General features: G+C 33.6%; 1 protein-coding gene and 1 pseudogene across 1 annotated transcript; both read right to left on the bottom strand.

Moving 5' to 3' along the window:
- Window positions 1-382: 382 nt before the first annotated feature.
- LOC120199446 lies at window positions 383-16,068 on the bottom strand (annotated as a pseudogene).
- Window positions 16,069-18,194: 2,126 nt separating this feature from the next.
- Window positions 18,195-19,628, bottom strand: LOC120199391. Its single transcript, XM_039200487.1, has 2 exons — window positions 18,766-19,628; window positions 18,195-18,520 (listed from the first exon to the last, which is right to left on the bottom strand). Exons 1-2 carry the CDS (start codon window positions 19,504-19,506, stop codon window positions 18,353-18,355), a joined length of 909 nt encoding a protein of 302 aa, XP_039056418.1. The 5' UTR covers window positions 19,507-19,628; the 3' UTR covers window positions 18,195-18,352.
- Between the last annotated feature and the right edge of the window lie 4,038 nt (window positions 19,629-23,666).

Below are 23,666 nucleotides of genomic sequence, written 5' to 3' on the forward strand. Positions count from 1 at the left end.
ATGGTATGAAAGAATAATTCAAATCTAAGCATAATCCTCTGTACTCAAGAAAGATATGGTATTCCCCTCATTTTTTCATTTACATCATGAGAAAATAATAGATAAATCTGGAAGCAGGAAACCTCAAGCACTGGTTTAACTAGAAGACTCATCCAAGCAATTCAACAGCTCTATTTTAAGTCATTGGAAGGCACAACATTAAGACCCTTGGTTCAGCTAGCTTTAAGCCCTTAGACAGCAGAAGCAAGAGTAACAATTGCATGCTGAAAAGCGTCAAATTTAACATTCTATTGATTTTTCATAAAACAGTAGCTTGACCAAAATTTATGTAGGTGACACAACTTACTGATATTAATGATTAAGATCAAATAAAGTATTTACTTCAGCCAATCTGAGATGAAATAAAAATTACAACAAAGACACTAAATTCAGATTGTGTTTGCACTTGGCCTTTAATAAGTAACCTATGTAGAAGTCATCGGTATTAGAATTACCTGGCGATGAACCATTCGACATACTGAACGCTCCGAATCTGAAAAAACCTTCACACAACAAACAATTACAAGAAATTAGAAAAGTAAACCCAGCTCATCTTACCAAACTGAATGAAATACCATAACCTTCGAGTAGATCCATAGGATAGAATGCATGAGAAATCAGAAAGCAGTTACCATACAGTATGAGCAGTAGACTTCAACTTTATCCATAAGAGTAACAAAATAGAAGAAAACATTTCATAAGATTGTTCCTTAATTGGTACAATTTCATAATTACTAAAACAAAACAAATAGCTTGCATAAGAAGAACAGATGACGTCAGGGGTTCCCCTTGGCCATGGAGGTTAAAATGTCAGCCAAGAAGAAGGCGCAAGAAAGCAGTTACCATACAGTATGAGCAGTAGACTTCAACTTTATCCATAGAGTAACAAAATAGAAGAAAACATTTCATAAGATTGTTCCTTTAATTGGTACAATTTCATAATTACTAGAAACAAAACAAATAGCTTGCATAAGAAGAACAGATGACGTCAGGGGTTCATACCTTGGCCATGGAGGTTAAAATGTCAGCCAAGAAGAAGGCGGGAAATGAGATTGGCTGTTGCGCAAGTAAACAAGTAAAATGTTGAGAGTGCATATCATCTAAAGAGACACTTGAGTAATTTCAACAAAAAGAAATCCAAAAGAATAGAGAGAACCCAACTTCAAAATTTATCCATATAGAGGAGAAAGCTGCAAATCTAGTAAATGTGGTTCCTAGCTCAATTATAAGGATTACTAGGAATTGCCTGAAGAGGGAGAGCTATCCGCCAGTGTGTTCTTAGAAAGAAGTAACAAGATGAGAAATAAAAAATATCAAAGGGGAATATGCCAAAACCAAAGCAACAGCAACATACAGGATCACCTATAATTTGTATTTGGAATTGTCAAAATCATTAAATATATGCCAAATAACTCATGGCATGACGCTAAATTCGTAGCATGCATTCCACAGAAATCAGAGCAGTCTCGAAAATTTTCGGGACCATGAACGACTCAGCAAAAATTTAATAATAAGGCTCATAGAAGGAAAGTATCATTAATAAAATAATTAATTTAATATTTTATTAATAAACTATAAAAATAATTAAACTTTATCAAATACAAAATTTTCATTACTTTATTAAGAAAATACAACTAAAATAATAAAATAATAAGGGACATTCATTAACTTATAAGTTTATCATTTGAAAAATCTCATCCTACGAACATTCTTTGAAGTAAATTCATCAATCAAATCTTCATAAGCAACTTTATCTAAAATCTCATTCTCGATTGCCACCAGAACTAATCTATTAAGCCTTTTCTTGTGACATAGAACTACGAAATAAGATTTGAGTAATTTTAATTTTGAAAAACTTCTTTTGGGTGTTGCAATTGTCACAGGAATAATTAACAATATTCTATATGCAATAATTGTATGAGGAAAACAATCAACAAGTTTAAAAAACTTTAAAATATCAAAAGCCCCCAATTTTTTTTTTTGAACAAAAAATATTAAAGTAACTTCAATTCCACATATAAATATCCATGAATATCACAATTATCACTATTCTTAAGCGCATCTTTCAAACGACAACAATAAGATTTTAAACTCGAATTATCTAGTTATGGGAAATTGGAATTCAATAAATGAGAAAAAATCTAATTATGAAAAATTAAAAACATTTAATTATTTTACCGTTAAAACTTTGAATTGTGTGGTAAGTTAATGAGATTTTTGAAATTAAAAATCGAATTGAAGGAATAATCACTAACCGTTAAAATTAAAATATAATATATATATATATATTGCACGTACACTTTTTAAGTTTTGGACTTTTGGGAGTAAAATTAAGGTGGTGTTTGTTTTCACTGTGTAAGTTGTCATAACCATTTTTTTGTGAAACAATTAAATATTATTTTAAAAAAACGATTACGACTTTATTTTTTTTAAAAAAATGGGTGATTTTGAATTGATTTGAATAAATTTGAAAAGAGTCGCCATCGACCTTTAGATTAGGCAGGTCGAATACCTAAAAACATCTTTCAAAATAATTTTAAGAAAAATCATTTTTAAAGACAAAAGTGGTCTACGTTTACCAGAAAATCGATTTGATGGGTTCGGGAGTCGGTTACATGTGGGGAAGGATTAGCACCCCCACAGCGTCCAAAATTGGTACTGTATCGCTTACATATCGTCGTGATGATGGAAATTATAAATCGAATATAAAGTTAAATCACGATCCATTTATTTGAAATTTAATCAATTTGCTTCGAGTTAATTATTTACAGAAAATTCTTTAACTCGAAAAGAAATATCGAAATTAGTAATCCTCCATCGGGAAAGTTAACTCGACTATTTCTTATCCATAAAGAATATTTCCCTCTTGATAAAATGCGAATCGAATAAAAATGAAATTTACGTTTGCATTCAAATAAAAATGAAATAAATATTAAAAAAAACACACATTACATTATTAAAATAAATTAATTAGTAAAATATAATCGACTTGTTGCAAGTTCCTATGTCGTTAAAATGCCGTATCGGATCGTACCACTTCGACCAAGTGGTACTTTCCACGCCCATTCTATGCATACGTGTTCTTGAAAATATAGTCGAATATTTCATATATAGATAAAAATATAATGAAAATAAATGTAATTGGAAATACAAAATAAAATATTTACATTACTAAAAAACATCATTTACATACTACAAACAACCAAATAATAAGTGCAATAAATCATACATGACTAAAATAAAAAAAAAAATATTATAAACCAAGATAATATTATCAAAAGGTAAATTTGTAATTACAAGGATCAAAAGGAAGAAAAACAGAAACTTGATGTACTGAAATAGTAAATACAAGAATTTAAGAGAGTAAATAGCAAATACAGAAACTGAATAGGTTAAAAACAGAAGAAAAAGAAATTTAGGGACCAAAATAAAGAAATAAAAACTAATGGGACTAAACAGTAAAAAACCAAAGTCCGAATTACAAATATTAAATAATACATGTATCAAAATGAGATACCCAAAAATAATTAGAGAACTAAAATGAAATTATTACAAACATTGGGACCCAAAGTCAAGTATGACTATAATAACATTACATTTAATAGGACTAAAATAAAAATATATAACTGCAGAATACAATGTACAAATTTATAAAAATTAGCCCCAAAAATATAGAGAACTAAAATGAAATTATTACAAACATTGGGACCAAAGTCAAGTATGACTATAATAACATTACATAATAGGACTAAAATAAAATATATATAACTGCAGAATACAATGTACAAATTTATAAAAATTAGCAACAGAGGATCTAGTGACCAAAATATAAACTATATGAACATGGTATACAAAATACAAAATACATAAACTGTAAGATTGACCAAAATGTAACATGCATAAATATTAAGGCCAAATTAAAATATCAACAGAAACATAGAGGGCCGAACAGTAATTAAATCAAATAATAAACAGTGACTAAAATGGAATATTTGCAAATATGATGGCTAAACTCAAACACCCACAAATATCATAACACAAGAAATTAGGACTAAAATGGAAATACAGAAACATAAGTGCTCAAAATATAATAAAGCAAACTTTTCAGTATATGATTGAAATAAATAGATTACAACTGCAAGGGACCTATAGTGCGATTTACCCTAAATATATGAGAGACACGGGTGAGTTTCTCAACCTGCAGGGACTAAAATGCAAGGAAGGAAAAACAAAGGCTTGAAATCAAATAATATATAACTTCATTATATGACTTAATAATTATATTACAGAGCGGGGGACTAACGTGTAGTTAACCCAAATAAAATTACAGATCGGTCCCATTGAAACTACGTCGTTTCGTGGAGATGTATAACCCTAAGCCCAAAGCTTTCTCTCACATTTCTCATTTGCTTCCTGAGCCCCAAAAAAAAAAGAAAAGAAAAGGAGAGAGTTCTGAACTCTCTCCCCGAACCCATCGACCAGCCGCCGCTCCACGGCGTTTCCAGCCGCGGTCGGCTCTTAAACAAACACCCATAAACCCTAAGTTCTCCTTTCCTTCTTTCTTTTGAAAACCTAAAGCTCTTCCCTTTCCCACAACCAACTTGAACCCGAACCCCCCCCAAAGATGGGAATTTACCTTCGAAGATGGCCCAGTTCCTCCGATGAAGCAACAGTGACCCGTTATTGGTAAGTTTTGGCTTTCTCTCTTTTCTATTTTTTTTTTTACCCCCCGAATGTCCTCTCTATTTTATGGTTTTTCTTCTGCTCCCAATCTTTTTTTTTAAAAACCCGAATGGCCTCCTTTTTGTTGCTGCATGTACTTTAATCTTGTTTGTTGGGTGAGATGATGATGATATCTAGAATAGGGGTATGAGTCTCTGATTTTGTAAGATATAAATCCCGAATATTTAGGGATTTATTGGTATTTTAATTTGGGGTTTGGTTTTTGGTTGATTTGGTCACTGATGGGGTTGCTGTTTGATTGATTTTTCACTGTAGATGACGATGGTGGCGCGGGAACGGCGGCTGGACCATCGGAGTGGGCCGGAACAGTGACGGCGGCGCGGCTGGAAGTCCAACAGAAGCGGCGGCGGCGGCTGAATGATGACAGGTTTAGGGTTTAAAACCCTAATTACTTGGGCTCGTGTTTGGGCCTTGGTTGGGCCTTGTTGTATTGGGCTTTGGCCTGCAAAAAAAAAATGTAATAATAAATAATAATAAAATAATAAGATAACGATAATAATAATAATAATAATAAAAAAACGATAAAAAAAAACCCGGACAAAAACGGGTGTCTACAGCTGCCCCTCTTTGCACATTCTTGTGTTAACGAGAATAGGGCAAAGACGACAAGAAAACAAGTTTTTGTCTGGTTCTCCTCTTTTTGGTTTGAAAAAAATGGATAGTTCTGTTGGTGGGGACGACACTACTCATACGCAATGAAAAGGTCTGGTCATCTAAAGGGGACACAGCTCATACGTGATGAAGAGATCTGGTCGGGGAATGACACGACTCATACGTGATGAAGAGTTCTGGCTATCTAAAGGTGATAACACGGTTCCTACGTGATGAGGACGGCTGGTTATCTAGGGTGACACGACTCATACGTGATGAAGAGATCTGGTCTGGGGATGACACGGTTCCTACATGATGAGGACGGCTGGCCATCTAAAGGTGATAACACGGTTCCTACGTGATGAGGACGGCTGGTTATCTATGGTTGACACGGCTCCTACGTGATGAGGAGATCTGGTCTGGGGAATGACACGGCTCATACGTGATGAAGAGATCTGGTCTGGGGATGACACGGTTCCTACATGATGAGGACGGCTGGCCATCTAAAGGTGATAACACGGTTCCTACGTGATGAGGACGGCTGGTTATCTATGGTTGACACGGCTCCTACGTGATGAGGAGATCTGGTCTGGGGAATGACACGGCTCATACGTGATGAAGAGATCTGGTCATCTAAAGGTGACACGGCTCATACGTGATGAAGAGATCTGGTCTGGGGATGACACGGTTCCTACATGATGAGGACGGATGGCCATCTAAAGGTGATAACACGGTTCCTACGTGATGAGGAGATCTGGTCTGGGGAATGACACGGCTCATACGTGATGAAGAGATCTGGTCTGGGGATGACACGGTTCCTACATGATGAGGACGGCTGGCCATCTAAAGGTGATAACACGGTTCCTACATGATGAGGACGGCTGGTTATCTAGGGATAATGGTTTCAAAGAAGACCAACTCAAAGATGTGTTTCAATAGAAACAAACTCAAAGATTGGATTTTGATAAAAATTGTCCCAAGGGAGACAAAATTCGTTTTAAGAGAAACGATCTCAAAGATATTTGCTTTGTTTCAAGTGAAATAAACTCCAAGATAAGTTTTTTCAGAAGCAACTGTCTCGAGAGAGACAAAATTCATTTCAAAGGAAACAACCCAAAGATGGCATTTAAAGGGAATTGTCTCAAGTGAGACAAAATTTGTTTTTAAGGGAAACGTTCTCCAAGATCGGTGTTTCATGGGAAATTGTCTTAACTGAGACAAAATTCATTTCAAGGGAAACGATCTCAAAGATGTTTGTTTGTTTCAAGGGAAACAGATTCAAAGATGATAAATTTTGTTTCCAAAGAAATAAACTCAAAGATTTTTCTCAAAAGAAATTGTCTCGAGAGAAACAAAATTTCGTTTCCAAAGGAAGAGATTCAATGATTTTTTTATTTTTTTTTTCAAAAGAAATTGTTTTAAGGGATAAAACATTGTTTCCAGAGAAACAAACTCAAAGATGATCTTGTTTTAAGAGAAAATGTTTCAAGTTAGACAAAATTTGCTTTAAAAATTCTCACAATTTGTGGAAAAATATCTCAAGTGAGATAAAAATTTGTTTCAAGAAAAACACCCTCAAAGGCGATAAAAAGTCTGTTTGTTCATGCACGTTGAGGAAATGTCTTGATTGTTGACTTCAGGAAGCCCAAATCATTGTTTCTGTAAGTTAGACATCTGGTCATTTCCGAGCTTTGATTTTCCTGAGAGATCAAAATGATGCATTTTTGACTGACTATATTGGATGTTATGATGGATGTCAAGATGAAATTTATTGATTTTTTTGTCCAATTGTCCCAAGTGAGAAGAAAAATGTCTTTATATATATGATGATAAATGTTTGATGCAAATTTTATGTATTATGTATGTATGTATTGATGTATGTATGTATTGATATATGTTTGTATTGATGTATGTATGTTGATTTGTGAGGGGAAGGGTTGTTTGTGCAGTCTTCATTCTATCACTGACTTAGTTTGTCTTCTCTTCCACCATGGTGTACTCTTGCACACCTTGACCTGAGATAATTTGTTTCCTTGCCCCAGCAAATTTTGCCCCAAAATAGCTTCTCTTGCCCAACTTCGATTCTGAGCTTCGGAGATATATTTGTTGAATTCCAAGATACTTCCGGAGAGATTATCTTGTTTGAAAATGTTTATCTTCTTCTCAAATTTTCAAAATTTTGAAAAATATTGCCTCCTTCTACGTTTCACAATTGAAGCCAATCATAAATCATGAATTCATTGGATATCAAAAGAATCAAATGCTCTTTTAATCATTGATAACTACAAAACTTTGACAAATATCAAGATCGACAGGTGGGTTTAGAGGTTGGCTACCTAAATTCTAAGGTGTGTTTCATCCATTGGTCCTCGTGAAGGTAATGACATACCCCTTTTTCTTGATTTGGCATTTTAATCGAAGGCGATCAAAATGACACCACTAGCATAGTCACTTGCTAAACTCTTTAGAACACTTTTGTTTCAGTTCTCTGAAATCTTCAATTTGTTCAAGCTTCGTAGACTTACCTAGTCAAGGTAGTGCAGAAATATCGGTCTAAAAACGAGAATTCTAAGTGCTCGTGTGAAGTCGACTATAACAGGCGTTCCTCAACTCCCTTACTCCATATTCATCGAAACTCCTTATTTATTAAATTTGATTTAATTTGCCATTGTTTGGCTAGCTGAATTCAGCTTTATTATACATATATTTTATAATTGCCTTTGTTCGGCTAGCTGAATTATTCATGTCGTCACAAAGTCTTCGACTTGACAACCACAGTGGAGCATACACCGGATTGCCAAGTACCCGATCAATGTCATGGTTTGAATGTAATCTATTCATAAAGCCAGGGTTTTCGAGTTTTCTCTATAACCAATTGCTTTAGCGGAATAGCTCAGCTTTATTGTATACATATATGTTTTTGTTTGTTTGTTTACGTATTCCATTTCTTAAGCTCGCTGAGGAGAACCTGTTATAGTCTCGGTGTTTGTTGAAGGTCAGAAAATCTCATCGTTAGAGTTCAATTCCCAAGCAACTGACCTAAACTAGATTCATCTACTTGACCATTCCATCTGAGAAGATTATGATCATCATTGAACGTCATAAACAGAAATAATAACCAATTAGTTTTGCAATCTCAGTGCTAGTTGCCCCATTTTATCCTCCTAACACATACCTGAATGCCAAACCTTGATTGACTCTTTGTGAACAGAAAACTAGCTCGGTCCCTGCAGAAAATGGTATGTATTCTGGTGTACCTCTGGATTAGGATCAAGGGGTCACTGTTTTGCAGGGTTCAATCTTGTCATTTGTCAAAGATTTACAACCTCAATTTTAAAATGCTTTTAATTAAAATGATATTCAAAGAATTCAAGATTTAAAATTTGCTCATTGTCATTTTTTTTTTAAAAGGAAGTATTTATTTACAATGTTCGGACGTCAAGTGACTTACAAAAATTTAAACATAAGAAGAACAAAAGAAAACAAATTCAAACAAGATGTCATGCATGAGAATGCAACAAAATCTCCTGATGGATGCCCGACCGACTTCCGATCAGAATGCCCCATTACACATTGAACGTTAATGTCCCTGAATCGATCAGATCTTGGACCTTGCACTTAATGCCCTACAATTCTCAGTGGTATGCCCTGAGATCCCAATGTGATAGCTGCATATGGCATTAATATCATGGCCTTCAGGATATGGGTCAGTTCTTGGTTTGGATTGAACTGGAATCACCAGGTTGTTCTCAATTAGAGTGGGAGCAATTCCTCATATGTCATCGGAATTGGATTGATGCATGTCTTTTACGAAAATCATTATGAGACGGTCCCCAGATTAGTTAAATCCACTAGACTGACCTCAGCTCTTTCCTCAATGTCAGTATGGCTAGTACCACATATCTGGCCATTATTAATAGCTCTTTCAATCATTTCTCCACACATGACAATGTCAGAGAAACTCTTAGTGGCAACCCCTATCATGTAGTCGATATAAGGAGACTGTAATGTATCTATGAATATAGTGATGAACTCTCTTTCAGTCATTGGTGGATGCACTTGAGATGCAATATCCCTCCATCGTTGTGCGTACTGTCGAAAACTCTCATAATTCATCCCCATATTATGAAGCATTGTTCGATCGGGGGCCATATCAATCATGTGCTTGTATTGGCCCAGAAAAGCACTAACCAAATCCCTCCAGGAGCGGACTTGAGAACGACTCAGTTGGTGGTACCACCTTGAAGCAGGTCCAATCAAACTGTCTTGAAAACAGTGGATCAACATCTGATCATTGTTAGTGTATCCAGTCATTCTTCGAATAAACATCGTGAGGTGGGCATTGGGGCAACTGGTTCCCCTGTACTTTTCAAACTCGGGCATCTTGAATTTGGGCGGGAGCACCAAGTCGGGAACTAGTACTAGTTCTGTTGCATCCATCCCGTTGTGAGAGGTTTGTCCTCTCATTCCCTGAAATCTCTCTGCACCACTGTTTCAGATTCTCTGGGATCTCGTTCTTGGCTCTTCTCGTCGCTTGGTGACTAGAAATCCTGTTGGGCGAGATAATTGGTTGCGAACTAGCCTGTGCTTTCACACATTTAACTGTTTCACGGGTTAATGAAATCTTTTCTTTGCCTTTTTCTTGGTTGAGCTCAGCCATCTTTGCTACCATTTGGTCAACTAGGTCTTTTTGGTTTTGTAAGATACGATCCACGGTGGTCTTTTGCATCTGCTCCATTTTAACCTCCCACTCAACTTGCATCTTTTGCAAACTCTCGTTCAGCTCTTTCTTTAATTCCTCAAATTTTGCATCCATTCTCAGTACTGTGTGAATGCAATTGCACAGTTAGAAGTGCTTCCTCAAAAGTTTCCAGCAAGGTATGATTAATGCATGTAAACATGCTTAAATGAATGTTATGCAAAATGCAACGATGCAAATGCAAATGCAGAAATGTTGATCCCAACAATGAATATTTTAGAACAATTTTCACTAGAAATAAAAGTTTTCACATTACAAGACAGTCCACTTTACAGACTTGACTTCTCTCAGATGTTGAATCTGAAATGGGTCGCTGCTTCATTTTGGATCTTCATCCTTGAAAATGATGCCCCTCAAGCGTTTTGTAAACAGACTCTTTTAATGCCCCGGCGATGCTGAAGTCAGTGCATCACTCTTCGATGAATAACGTCGGAACGATCGTAAATAATAATCTATTGCTGGATTAATCCCCAGACTTCAGTCTTAAATGTTGCACGATCTTCGAGCTCACTGCTTTGTCTCGAATCTTTGTATTTGGAACTGATGCCCCTAAAGCATTCTGTAACCTAACTCTGTTAATGCCCCAGTGGTGCGGAAGTCAGTGTATCGCTCCTTGATAAATAGCGATGAAATGATCGTAGATAAAAATCGACTGCTGGATCACTCATCGGATCAGTGGCTCATCATTTTAGTCTCGAACGTTGCACGATCGTCTTGAGCAAGTCTCCTTCTTGTACTCTGTGCATTTCTTTTTAGCCTTCGGTGCATGTCTGTGTACGCGACTGCTTGGTTGAAAACTTTTATCTCTTCTTGTGAAAATTTTCTCTCGAATATCCCCTTGATCAATATTTTCGCATTATGTTATGATGATGCAAATGTAAAGAAGAATGAAAAAAACAAAAACAACAGAAAATAAATAAGTTAGTGCACACAAAGAAAAGAAAAGAAATTAGTTAGTACAGGTAAGACAATCGATATATATATATATATTATTTAGAGATGAATATAACACCTATCCCATCATGATATCTACCCAAACATGCTTTCAATAGATAACAATCCTACCCGGACATGCTATCCACCCAAAATTGATTTAATTTCAAGAAAATAATCCTAACCGCATGGTATCTAGTTCGCATGCTTTTATTCAAAAAGAAAACAAATTCTACGAAATTAAAACAAAAGATAAGGGTTTAGAAATATTCCTCCTTTGTGTACACCTATTTTAGGTACCTACTGACGGACAAAGGTTCGGTATGACTATACCTAGGGTGATCGTTCGACGGTTCACTATATGCTTGGTTTCGGCTCTAACGAAAAAAAGACTCGAATTGTCCTTGATGTCGGTGCCCCCTTGGGCTGCCAAACCCTCGATCCTTACCCATTACAGGTTTCAAGCGGAACGAGTTCAATTCGAGGGGATTCACTGTCTTATACCCATACGAGGAATAAATTCCTACGAAGGTATAAAGTATGTATCCCATGGGTTATTTGCTAAAAACTCATACGAAGAATAAATTCTTACGAGAGTAAACATTCACCCGACTAACTTGGATCGAAGCTCGTGTCTAGAGCTCATGTTATGTGAATGCACGTGATGTGTGTGAGGAGGAACGTACCTACCTTCGACCCAAAAGGAAAACAAAACAAGGAAAAAAATGATAAAATCTTGATAAAGTGAAGCCAAAAATAAAATGTTAGTATGTCAAAAACGAAGCAATTAAAAATTTCAAAACGGATCATAAGTTAACTATGTACTCAAACTTATAATTTCCACTAAGACGACAATGTGTGAGCGACTCTTGACTCTAAAAAGGTCCCCAGCAGAGTCGCCAAGCTGTCATAACCATTTTTGTGAAACAATTAATATTATTTTAAAAAAACGATTACGACTTTATTTTTTTTAAAAAAATGGGTGATTTTGAATTGATTTGAAAATTTGAAAAAGTCGCCATCGACCTTTAGATTAGGCAGGTCGAATACCTAAAAACATCTTTCAAAATAATTTTAAGAAAAATCATTTTTAAAGACAAAGTGGTCTACGTTTACCAGAAAATCGATTTGATGGGTTGGGAGTCGGTTACATGTGGGGAAGGATTAGCACCCCACAGCGTCCAAAATTGGTACTGTATCGCTTACATATCGTCGTGATGATGGAAATTATAAATCGAATATAAAGTTAAATCACGATCCATTTATTGAAATTTAATCAATTTGCTTCGAGTTAATTATTTACAGAAAATTCTTTAACTCGAAAAGAAATATCGAAATTAGTAATCCTCCATCGGGAAAGTTAACTCGACTATTTCTTATCCATAAAGAATATTTCCCTCTTGATAAAATGCGAATCGAATAAAAATGAAATTTACGTTTGCATTCAAATAAAAATGAAATAAATATTAAAAAAAAACACACATTACATTATTAAAATAAATTAATTAGTAAAATATAATCGACTTGTTGCAAGTTCCTATGTCGTTAAAATGCCGTATCGGATCGTACCACTTCGACCAAGTGGTACTTTCCACGCCCATTCTATGCATACGTGTTCTTGAAAATATAGTCGAATATTTCATATATAGAAAAAATATAATGAAAATAATGTAATTGGAAATACAAAATAAAATATTTACATTACTAAAAAACATCATTTACATACTACAAACAACCAAATAATAAGTGCAATAAAATCATACATAAATGACTAAAATAAAATAAAAAAATATTATAAACCAAGATAATATTATCAAAAGGTAAATATTTGTAATTACAAGGATCAAAAGGAAGAAAAACAGAAACTTGATGTACTGAAATAGTAAATACAAGAATTTAAGAGAGTAAATAGCAAATACAGAAACTTAATAGGTTAAAAACAGAAGAAAAGAAATTTAGGGACCAAAATAAAGAAATAAAACTAATGGGACTAAACAGTAAAAAACCAAAGTCCGAATTACAAATATTAAATAATACATGTATCAAATGAAGATAACCCAAAATAATATAGAGAACTAAAATGAAATTATTACAAACATGGGACCAAAGTCAAGTATGACTATAATAACATTACATTATAATAGGATAAAATAAAATATATATAACTGCAGAATACAATGTACAAATTTATAAAAATTAGCAACAGAGGATCTAGTGACCAAAATATAAACTATATGAACATGATATACAAAATACAAAATACATAAACTGTAAGATTGACCAAAATGTAACATGCATAAATATTAAGGCCAAATTAAAATATCAACAGAAACATAGAGGGCCGAACAGTAATTAAATCAAATAATAAACAGTGACTAAAATGGAATATTGCAAATATGATGGCTAAACTCAAACACCCACAAAAATATCAAACAAGAAATTAGGACTAAAATGGAAATACAGAAATAAGTGCTCAAATATAATAAAGCAAATTTTCAGTATATGATTGAAATAAATAGATTACAACTGCAAGGGACCTATAGTGCGATTTACCCTAAATATATGAGAGACACGGGTGAGTTTCTCAACCTGCAGGGACTAAAATGCAAGGAAGGAAAAACAAAGGCTTGAAATCAAATAATATATAACTTCATTATATGACTTAATAATTATATTACAAAGAGCGGGGGACTAAACGTGTAGTTAACCCAAATAAAATTACAGATCGGTCCCCATTGAAACTACGTCGTTTCGTGGGAGATGTATAACCCTAAGCCCAAAGCTTTCTCATCTCACATTTCTCATTTGCTTCCTGAGCCCCAAAAAAAAAAGAAAAGAAGAAAGGAGAGAGTTCTGAACTCTCTCCCCGAACCCATCGACCAGCCGCCGCTCCACGGCGTTTCCAGCCGCGGTCGGCTCTTAAAACAAACACCCATAAACCCTAAGTTCCTCTCTTCCTTCTTTCTCTTTTGAAAACCTAAAGCTCTTCCCTTTCCCACAACCAACTTGAACCCGAACCCCCCCCAAAGATGGGAATTTACCTTCGAAGATGGCCCAGTTCCTCCGATGAAGCAGTGACCCGTTATTGGTAAGTTTTGGCTTTCTCTCTTTTCTATTTTTTTTTTTACCCCCCCGAATGTCCTCTCTATTTTATGGTTTTTCTTCTGCTCCCAATCTTTTTTTTTAAAAACCCGAATGGCCTCCTTTTTGTTGCTGCATGTACTTTAATCTTGTTTGTTGGGTGAGATGATGATGATATCTAGAATAGGGGTATGAGTCTCTGATTTTGTAAGATATAAATCCCGAATATTTAGGGATTTATTGGTATTTTAATTTGGGGTTTGGTTTTTGGTTGATTTGGTCACTGATGGGGGTTGCTGTTTGATTGATTTTTCACTGTAGATGACGATGGTGGCGGGGGAACGGCGGCTGGACATCGGAGTGGGCCGGAACAGTGACGGCGGGCGCGGCTGGAAGTCCAACAGAAGCGGCGGCGGCGGCTGAATGATGACAGGTTTAGGGTTTAAAACCCTAATTACTTGGGCTCGTGTTTGGGCCTTGGTTGGGCCTTGTTGTCTACACAAGTTCTTCAAACCACTTATGTCTGCGTCGCGCAGACCACGCGCAGACATTAGGCTTCGCAGACTGTTTGTTTTTTAGAAGACAAAGCTCTTCAACGTCTGCGCGAGCTCTTCTTGGTGCAGACTTGGTTTTATGTCTTCAAAGGTCTCAAACCTCTTCAAAACAATTATAAATATAGTTATTATTAATAATTTTAAATAATTTAATAAGGTATTTATTTTAAAATATTTATTATAAAATAATTTACTCTAAAATAATTATTATAAATATGGATTGATTTATTTTTAAATATTTATTTTAAATAATTTATTAGTATGGATGATTTATTTTAAAATATGATTTATTTTAATATTTATTAGTATATTGATTTATTTTAAAATATGGATTGATTTATTATTGTAGTTGTATGGATTGATTTATTTAATAATTTATTAGTATAGATTGATTTATTTTAAAATATGGATTGCTTTATTTTAATTTATTAGTATGGATTGATTTATTTTAAATAATTTATTTTGTATAGTATTTTTTAAATATGGATTGATTTATTATGTAGTTGTATGGATTGCTTATTTAAATAATTTATTAGTATAGATTGATTTATTTCATGGATTGATTATTTTCAAATAATTTTTATTAGTGTATAAATTATTTAAATTTAGTATTGTAAAACTAAAATTATTTAAATCTCAGTATTGCAAAACTCTTTTAAGTTTAAAAAATCAGTTTCTTATATTCGTTCATTTTAGCAGTGCAGACGTTAAAAAATAAACAGTCTTCTTCTTGCAGACTGCACTTTTGGTCTACTCTTATGCTGCAATGCCTGCAGATGTAATCCACAGACTGCAAACATTTCCTCTACAAAAAACACCCACCTCAATGCGGAGTTATGCACGTCCCCCCCCCCAATAATATCACAATTACTCTTGAGCTAATATTATATAGAATGGGGGCCCTCGTTGAGCAAGTGCTCAGGTTGCTCCCCTCAAAAAGCCGGCTCTGACAGTGCTTCAAGGAGAATACATATATAATCACAAAAAGTCATAAAAGGTGACAAATATTACTGCAAGAAATCATAGTCAAGAATCTTGCATATGCAGCTATGAAAGGATGCAGATAAGACAATGCCAGAAAGAGGGTAGATATTACACCGGTTGTGATGCTGCCAATGATATTTCTCCATGGGAGTAAAGATAAGTATGCTGTCATGCTAGTTGGGACTATAGCGTCGTCCATATCTACACTGCATACAGCAAAATAGAAAGCAAGGCATATAACGCCTAAAGAAGCCAACAACAGGAGTACCTTCCAATTTCTCTCTGAGTAAGGTGGTTTTGATCAAGTTCAAATATTTTTGTATAATTAATAGTAGCACTTTGTGAGAAGACCCATAAACACAATCCCCATAGCCAAACCATCATCGTCTAAAATCGCAGGAAAAAGAAGCAAGATTCGACGAACTTCCAATATCAAAGAACATTCTGTAGCCAACTCGAAGAGATATTAACTAACCACAAGAAGGAGAGAAGGCATCAAAGTTAATAAAGAATTCAACAAGGTATGAAATCCAATTTCGACCTTAAATTTCTACAGAAAGGCGGGAGAAGGCATTATAGAAGCGGTGAACAGAGATCGATTCGTATCCTTAATTTCACTTCCATTTCCAGGTTCATCATCCCCTAAACAAATGAAACCGGAATAAAAAAAAAGTCAATCGATTACTGAAATGGATCGGAGCTTAATGAAAATGAGAACCTGCAGGTATGGAAACAGGCTTCCGGAGATGAGGACTGTGACAATAAGCGATTGCCGGAAGACTTCCAAACATGATTTTGACTTAATTTTTTTTTAATTATATACTGCAAAAGCGAATTCCATTTTCGTTTTCTAAGGAAAAAAATCAACACTATAACAATTCGACGAAGTTCGTATATATTGATACAATGGCTGCCCAGCTAAGATCAACAACAGAGAAGAAGAGGAAATTCAGTTGTGGAGAGAATTAAAAAAAAAATTAGCTAACCCTTATTCCCATATGTAATAGGGTAAGGAGACGTAAGATAGTAGGTTCCCTCAAACACCAGGTTGAGAACAACTTCCGTGAGAGACTTCCGAATTATGAATTGCCTCAAACACCACGTTAAAAATTTACGGTTGTCTACGCTGGACGTTAACATGATGATTGAGATGTTATAATTGTTTGAGATTCTGATATCATATTTTATCATATCACATTCAACATGTTAAAGTTCATCTTTAAATACTATTAATTTTTTAACGAAAAACTGATGAGTTTAGAGCATAATGAATAGTCGGGTAACCGTTTTGTAACTTTTAATAGTCAAGAGACTCAACAAAGTAACACTCTATATTATGTGGATAATTATGTAACTTTTAATAGTCTAAAGACTTAATAAAGTAGTATCATATAGTTGGGGGACCATTTGTTTACTTTACCCTTTTTTACTATTAAGCTAAGGTGATTACTAGGGATGGCAACTGGTCGGGTTATGGCCGGGTATTGGTCCCCCTCGTCCCCGTTTAAAAAACCCATACCCATCCCCGCTTAAAAAACTGCAGGGATTTAAACGGGGTTCCCCATCGGGTAATCGGGGAAAACCGCGGGAAAACAGGTATCCCCGTTTAGCATAAACAGGTATCGGGCCGAGTATCGGGCCAGGTATATATATATTTAAATTAAATATATAAATATTATATAGATTTTTTAATTTAAATTAAATTTATTAATATTATATATATAATAATTATTTTTAATATTTATGAGGCCGGATAATCGGGTAATTGGGGCGAGGATTACCAAACCCGTCCCCGTTTAGCATAAACGATTTTTCTCCGTTCCCGTTTAATTCAGGTTTTCGGTTTTCTGCGTCGGGTTCGGGTTTTTTTGTCATCCCTAGTGATTACAAAGTAATATATCTTCTAAATATTTCCAATTATTTAATGTTTGAACCTATAACCTCTAAGTATAACAACAATTCTTTTAACTGAGGTGGTTTGGCTTATGAAACATTAAAAACTTATTAAAGTTACTAGATTAAAATATATAATTATGGGCATCTAGTATAATTTATCTTAAATTTAATTGTAGTCTTACGTTTGATGTTATATATAAACTATTTTAATTATTATTTTATAAATACAAATATTTGTCATATATATGAATCTACCAAGCAATGTCAAGCTGGGTTAAAAAAATGTTATTATGCATAAAATTTTTAATTTATACAGTCATTAATGAAAAAAAAAACAAATATTACCTTACTCCATACTATTTAAAATATATGTGTCATGCATTGTTATTGAAACAACCCTTTCATGTTGATTCACCGTTCGGTTATTTCATCACAGGAAGGAATTTAAATATCAATACGTTATTGGAATATCGAATCTTATATAACAATAAAAATATATTTTAAAATTATTATCGCATAATCGTAATATTTATAATTATCGTAATAACATTTATTATTATCGTAATTATAATAAACACATCGCGATCGTATATGTAATTTAAATCTCTACATGAGATCAACTAATAATTCATCCACCAAAATATTCGTCACCCATCTCTCCACTCCCATGGCCAACTCTTGTTGTTCTTCATGAAACTCGCAATTCCTCCACCTTCCCTCCCTTTCCATTTCTCTAACACAACCCTCCCTTGTTGACGTCTCGCCATGTTCTCTACCAATCCAATGCTTTTACCAGCTTTACCATTTCACGTTCGACCTCCCCCTTTTGATCCCACTTCGTCTCTATTTCTTCTCGAAATAGATCCAAAACCAGTTCAGCACCATGTTCAAAATCAAGCACCGACAATGGACTCTTCTGTTCTGTCTCTTCCCTTGCATGCTGAAAATTCGACCAAATGGAGAATATTCGATCATCAAGAAGTTTCCATGTTCCAACTTAAAGCGTTAATCTCAACTCCAATGGCTTATTAACTATGTTGTTCTTTGTCGTCAAAAACAGACAAGTGTGAAACAAGAAAAGAGTCAACCTAATTGAACTAAATGACAAAACTAAGGACCCTCATCAGCAGACACATGAGATTTTATTAAGATATGCGATGCACTAAATAATGTTGTTCTACTTACTTTGGGTCCCATATCTGTGTTAGTTGCTGTCTTTGTTGTTGTCGTCGTCGTCGTCTCCATGGGGTCTTCCTTACCGACACGCGGTGAGAATATTTTACCCACGATGTCAGCTTCGTTTTCACCGTATTCATCGGACGGTAAATATTCCGAGGTGAAATCGCTGTCGCACCAGCTTGAGCCGTTGCTGCTACTACTACAAGGAGTGTTGGATCCCATTTTTGTAGTTGTTTGAGGGGAAGAAGAAGAAGCAAAATCCGACGGTGGAGATTTCTCCTCCACTAAATCACGGAACGATTTCCAGCGTATGATATCTTTGACTATCACGGTAATTTTGATTCCCGTTCCTTTGTTTTCGACGTTGAGGTGTGATTGTGAGTTCCTTTTGGAAAGTTTACGTGAAAGGCTTCTGGGCAGTAAGATCGAAAGAGATTTAACCGATGAAGCAAAATGGATGCTTTTAATGGCGTTGATAATTGCCTGGAAAGCTGATATTGTTGTTGAGGCGGCTTTTGATCGGCTTCTTTGAAGTCTTTGACAGTTGTTTAGATTTTCCCGGAAAATGCTGGAATTCTGGCAATATTTTCTCTGAAATGAATTGAACCCATTTAAGGAAGACGAGTTGGAATCATCGTGGAGGAAATCTTTCAGCATTCGGGGCCTTCGTTCTAATGGCGAGTTGTGCTTTCTCTGTGTAGAGTTAGGGTTGAAATTAGAACTTGAAATTGTCGAAGAAGCCGCCATTGCAGCAAAAAATAGAAATCAGATTTTACGTAAATTACAAAGGAAATAAAAAGCTTGAAACTATATATGAGTGGAAGTAAGGGAGAGGCAGGGGAGAGCTCCTTGGAATAAGCTTATAATAAAGGTGAAGAAGTCTGGTTTTCTCAGTAGTAAAATACAAATAGATATTAAATAAAGTCCAATAATGGTCTTAGTCTTTCATATTACTTTATATTAATTTAATAATTTATAATTTCAATTGATATTAATATTTTAATTTGTTCACTTAATTAATTATTTTTATTAAAGCGAGCAATCACATTCGGTGATAGATAATTAAGTTATGGGTTAACTACTTCAAATATCATCATTTTAAGCGTTGACTCGTTTATATTATTATATTTTGATTTTATCAATTTTAATACTAATATTTATGTTTAAGTGCAATTGTGCCACTCTATTGTTAATGGTTTAATGGGACAATAATATGACAACGGAATACTGTGACGTCGCTAACGTGTATGTCTTAACTAAACGATTTTGTTTTGACGTTTCTGTTTTAGTACTCAAAAGACCCAAAATGATGTCATTTTATTTGAACCCTAATTTTTCAAGGGACTAAACTCAAATTATCCCATGTCACGCAGCAGACTCTCCTTTGAAACTCTCTCATCAATCAATTTTATTTTTTAAACTTTTTTTCTTTCTCTCACTTCAACTCCCTCCTTCTCTCTCTTCCAATAATCTCTCTCTACATTTCTACGTATATATTTTGTATATTTATCGATGACTTATGTACATATTTGAAAATATTCCTACTTGTTCTTTTGGTTTTTGTCTTCAAAGTTTTCCTCTTTTTGAAGTTTGATTATTTGTTGTGCTTTTTAGTTGTTAATTCATTAATGGGGTTTAAAACATTTGTTTTTGAATATTGAATCCTTCAAAAAAAAAAAAAAAGATTGTTTTTGTAGGGTTCGTTTTTACTTGTTTAGAGTTTTTGCTTTGAAGAACATAGTCCTTTCATTTTAGTGGGGTAATAAAGTTGAAATGCAAGGACGATGAACTGATTTGATTGGATTTAAATATCTGTTTGGTTGCCAAGAAAACCGTGGAAAATGAGTTGCAGGTGAAGATGAGAAGAAGAGAAAAAATATAATGGGAAAAATTGAGTTTAGTCTATAGGAAAATTAGGGTTCAAGCAAAACATCATTTTTGGGTTTTTTGAACACTAAAACAGAAACGTCAAAACGACATCGTTTAAATGAGGTATCCACGTCAGCGATGTCACGACATACTGTTGCCATGTCATTGTCCCGTTAAACCATTAACAAAGGAGTTGCATAATTGCACTTAAATGTAAACGTTGGTGTTAAAATTGACAAAATTAAAACGTTAGTGGTATAAACAAGTTAGCGCTTAAAGGTTAGTGAAATTTGAAATAGTTAACCCTTAAGTTATTCATATTTTATATTTTTTTAGAAAGTATTTTTCTTTTTTTTCATAAAGTTTTTTCATACGAGTTAATTGACCTCAATAATAAAGAGTTATTGTTATCCTTTGAGGTTTATAGTTTTAGAATCAGTAATGTGAGAGGTGTGAACTTTTAATGTCAAATGGTTTAAAGTTATCTTTAACACATATTGTCTTTTACTTACCCGAGATTAACAAAAAAAGTTGGTTTTCTCTCTCTTCTAGATAAGATTAAGATTATATTTAAAATTTGTTAATTTTTTTATTAAGATATTGTTATAATTTATTTTAAGAAAGATAATACCAACTAAATACTTTAATATTAAAAATTATTTTAAATAATTTAATCTAATTAATAGTTTTTAAGTTCACATGATACATATTTTTTTTTTTGGAAAAACGGTAACTTTTGCTCTTACAGTAGACCTAATTTATCACTTTCGCCACTATCGTATTTTCATATTAATTTAGCCATCGAATTTGCTCAATTGCGTCATTCTATATCATATTCTTATAAATTATAAACTCTAAACCCCAAACCATAACCCCATAACCTCTAAACCATAATTTATAAATTATAAATCCTAATTTAGGGTTTAGTTAGAGTAGGATATAAAATGGTATAATTAAACAACTTTAGAGAAAAATTGATGCGAAAATACTATAGGGGCGAAAATGATAATTAGGTCTACTACAGGGGCAAATGTGACGCTTGAGTCAAAAACTTCTTAAAAATACATGTAACTGCATTAAAGTGATTTCAGTGGTAAAAAAATAGTGTTTTTAGAGATTTTATATTCGAACAACTATGTGTGAAGAGTATGTATACATTGTCAATTGACTAAGAAAAATTCTAAATAAATACTTCTTCCATCCCACTAAAATTGTCTCTTTTTTACTTTTCAAAAGTCAAATTTCTTTTAATTTTAAGAGAAACTAACCTCAGTGACTGAAAATCTCTTATAATATACGATTTTAACCAACTTTTTTTGGATTTGCCAAAATGACCAACAAAATCGCAATGCGATCTCTAAATCGCAACGCGATCTCCAGTATCGTAAATAAATTTTCAGATTCGCAACGCGAATTTGGAAAATCGCAATGCGATAGTCCAAATTCGCGTTGCGATAGCACTGTTTACCGTTGCGATAACACTGTTCATATTGCGAATTTGCGATAGTATTGTTGTTTCCTGTCCAGAATGATGCAAAAAAACTTTAAATTTAGGATTTTTTTTGTTTGAATTCTCTTTATAAGGTTTTATGATAGAATATATTTTTTAAAAAAATAAAAATAAATGTTATAATGTATTTATGATAAACTATAAATTTAAATAATATAAATTAAATAAATATAAATTAAATATTTATGATAGAATAGAATATAATTATTTATTTATATTTAATCTCTTAATTTTTTTTCTTTTAATTCCCAGATTCTTCAGCTGCATCTAAAGGTACTAATTGTACATTGTATTTCTTCCCTCAAATGTCAAGTTTTTCTACTCCTGTTAATGGCATTTTCTTAAACTCTGTCTTAATGGTTTCCAGCAACTAGCATGCTATCGCAAAAAAAAAATCGTTGTTGTTTTCTGTCTAGAAAGATGCAAAAAGCTTCAAATTTGGGATTTTTTTTTGTTTGAATTCTCTTTATAAGGTTTTATGATAGAATATAATTTTTTAAAAAATAAAAATAAATTTTATAATGTTTATTTATGATAAACTATAAATTTTAAATAATATAAAATTTTGGTATAGCACAAGGTTTCTTAACCTTGAGGTCGTTGGATCGAGTCTCATGGAGGGCATTTTATAATTTGGAGGTATCTTATGGAAGCTGCTCTCAACCTAGTGTTGGGGGCAGCCTACTATCTTACCTCCCCCTTACCCCATTACATATGGGAACAAGGGACAACCAACCAACCAACCAACCAAGTTTGAAGCTTTTCTGCATCATTCTGGACAGGAAACAACAAAAAAATTATAAAATGTGAACAGTGTTATCGCAACGGTGAACAGTGCTATCGCAATGATTAGTCAAAATCGCATTGCGATTTTCCAAATTCGCGTTGCGAATCTGAAAACTTATTTGCGATACTGGAGATCGCGTTGCGATTTAGATATCGCATTGCGATTTTATTGGTCATTTTGACAAATCAAAAAAAAAATTGGTTAAAATCGTATATTATAAGGGATTTTCGGTCACTGAGATTATTTTCTCTAATTCTAATCATGATTATTTTAAATATTTTATAATTAAAATTTTATAAAATATATATTTTAAAAACTATTTGATTGAAAGTTTTTAAAATATATTTTTTCATATTTTTATCAATAATAAAATTTAAAAGAAATGAGTTAAAGTTGAAAAAAAATCAAAGAAAAATCAGTAATGAACTGATTTAATAAGCCAAAGAGAGTATTATATTATAATTATTTATGACTATTAAAAAAATTGTTATATCTCACCAAAAAAATTGTTATATATCATTTAATTTTTTTATACTAATATTTTATTAATTTGCCTATGATTAGGTATGAAGACATCATCATTTACAAGTGTCTCAAGCTTAGACTGGCAATCCATGCACGTGAATACCGAGAAAGTATATCTGACCCCTTTAAATGGTATTACTCTTAGGGTGCGTTTGGTTCACGAAATACAAGATTATTAGTGATAATAAAAAAATTATCAGAGAATAAAATTACTGA

The sequence above is a fragment of the Hibiscus syriacus genome, unplaced genomic scaffold, assembly GCF_006381635.1.
Source record: "Hibiscus syriacus cultivar Baekdansim isolate YM2019G1 unplaced genomic scaffold, ASM638163v2 tig00005459_pilon, whole genome shotgun sequence".
NCBI classification, from domain to species: Eukaryota; Viridiplantae; Streptophyta; class Magnoliopsida; order Malvales; family Malvaceae; genus Hibiscus; species Hibiscus syriacus.

Bases quoted from the DNA above. Each gene is read 5' to 3' on its own strand.
- LOC120199391 (XM_039200487.1), bottom strand. From the start codon at position 19,506: ATGGCGGCTTCTTCGACAATTTCAAGTTCTAATTTCAACCCTAACTCT. The intron at 18,521-18,765 runs GTAAGTAGAACA...TCGAATTTTCAG, and splicing joins ACACAGATATGGGACCCAAA to CATGCAAGGGAAGAGACAGA.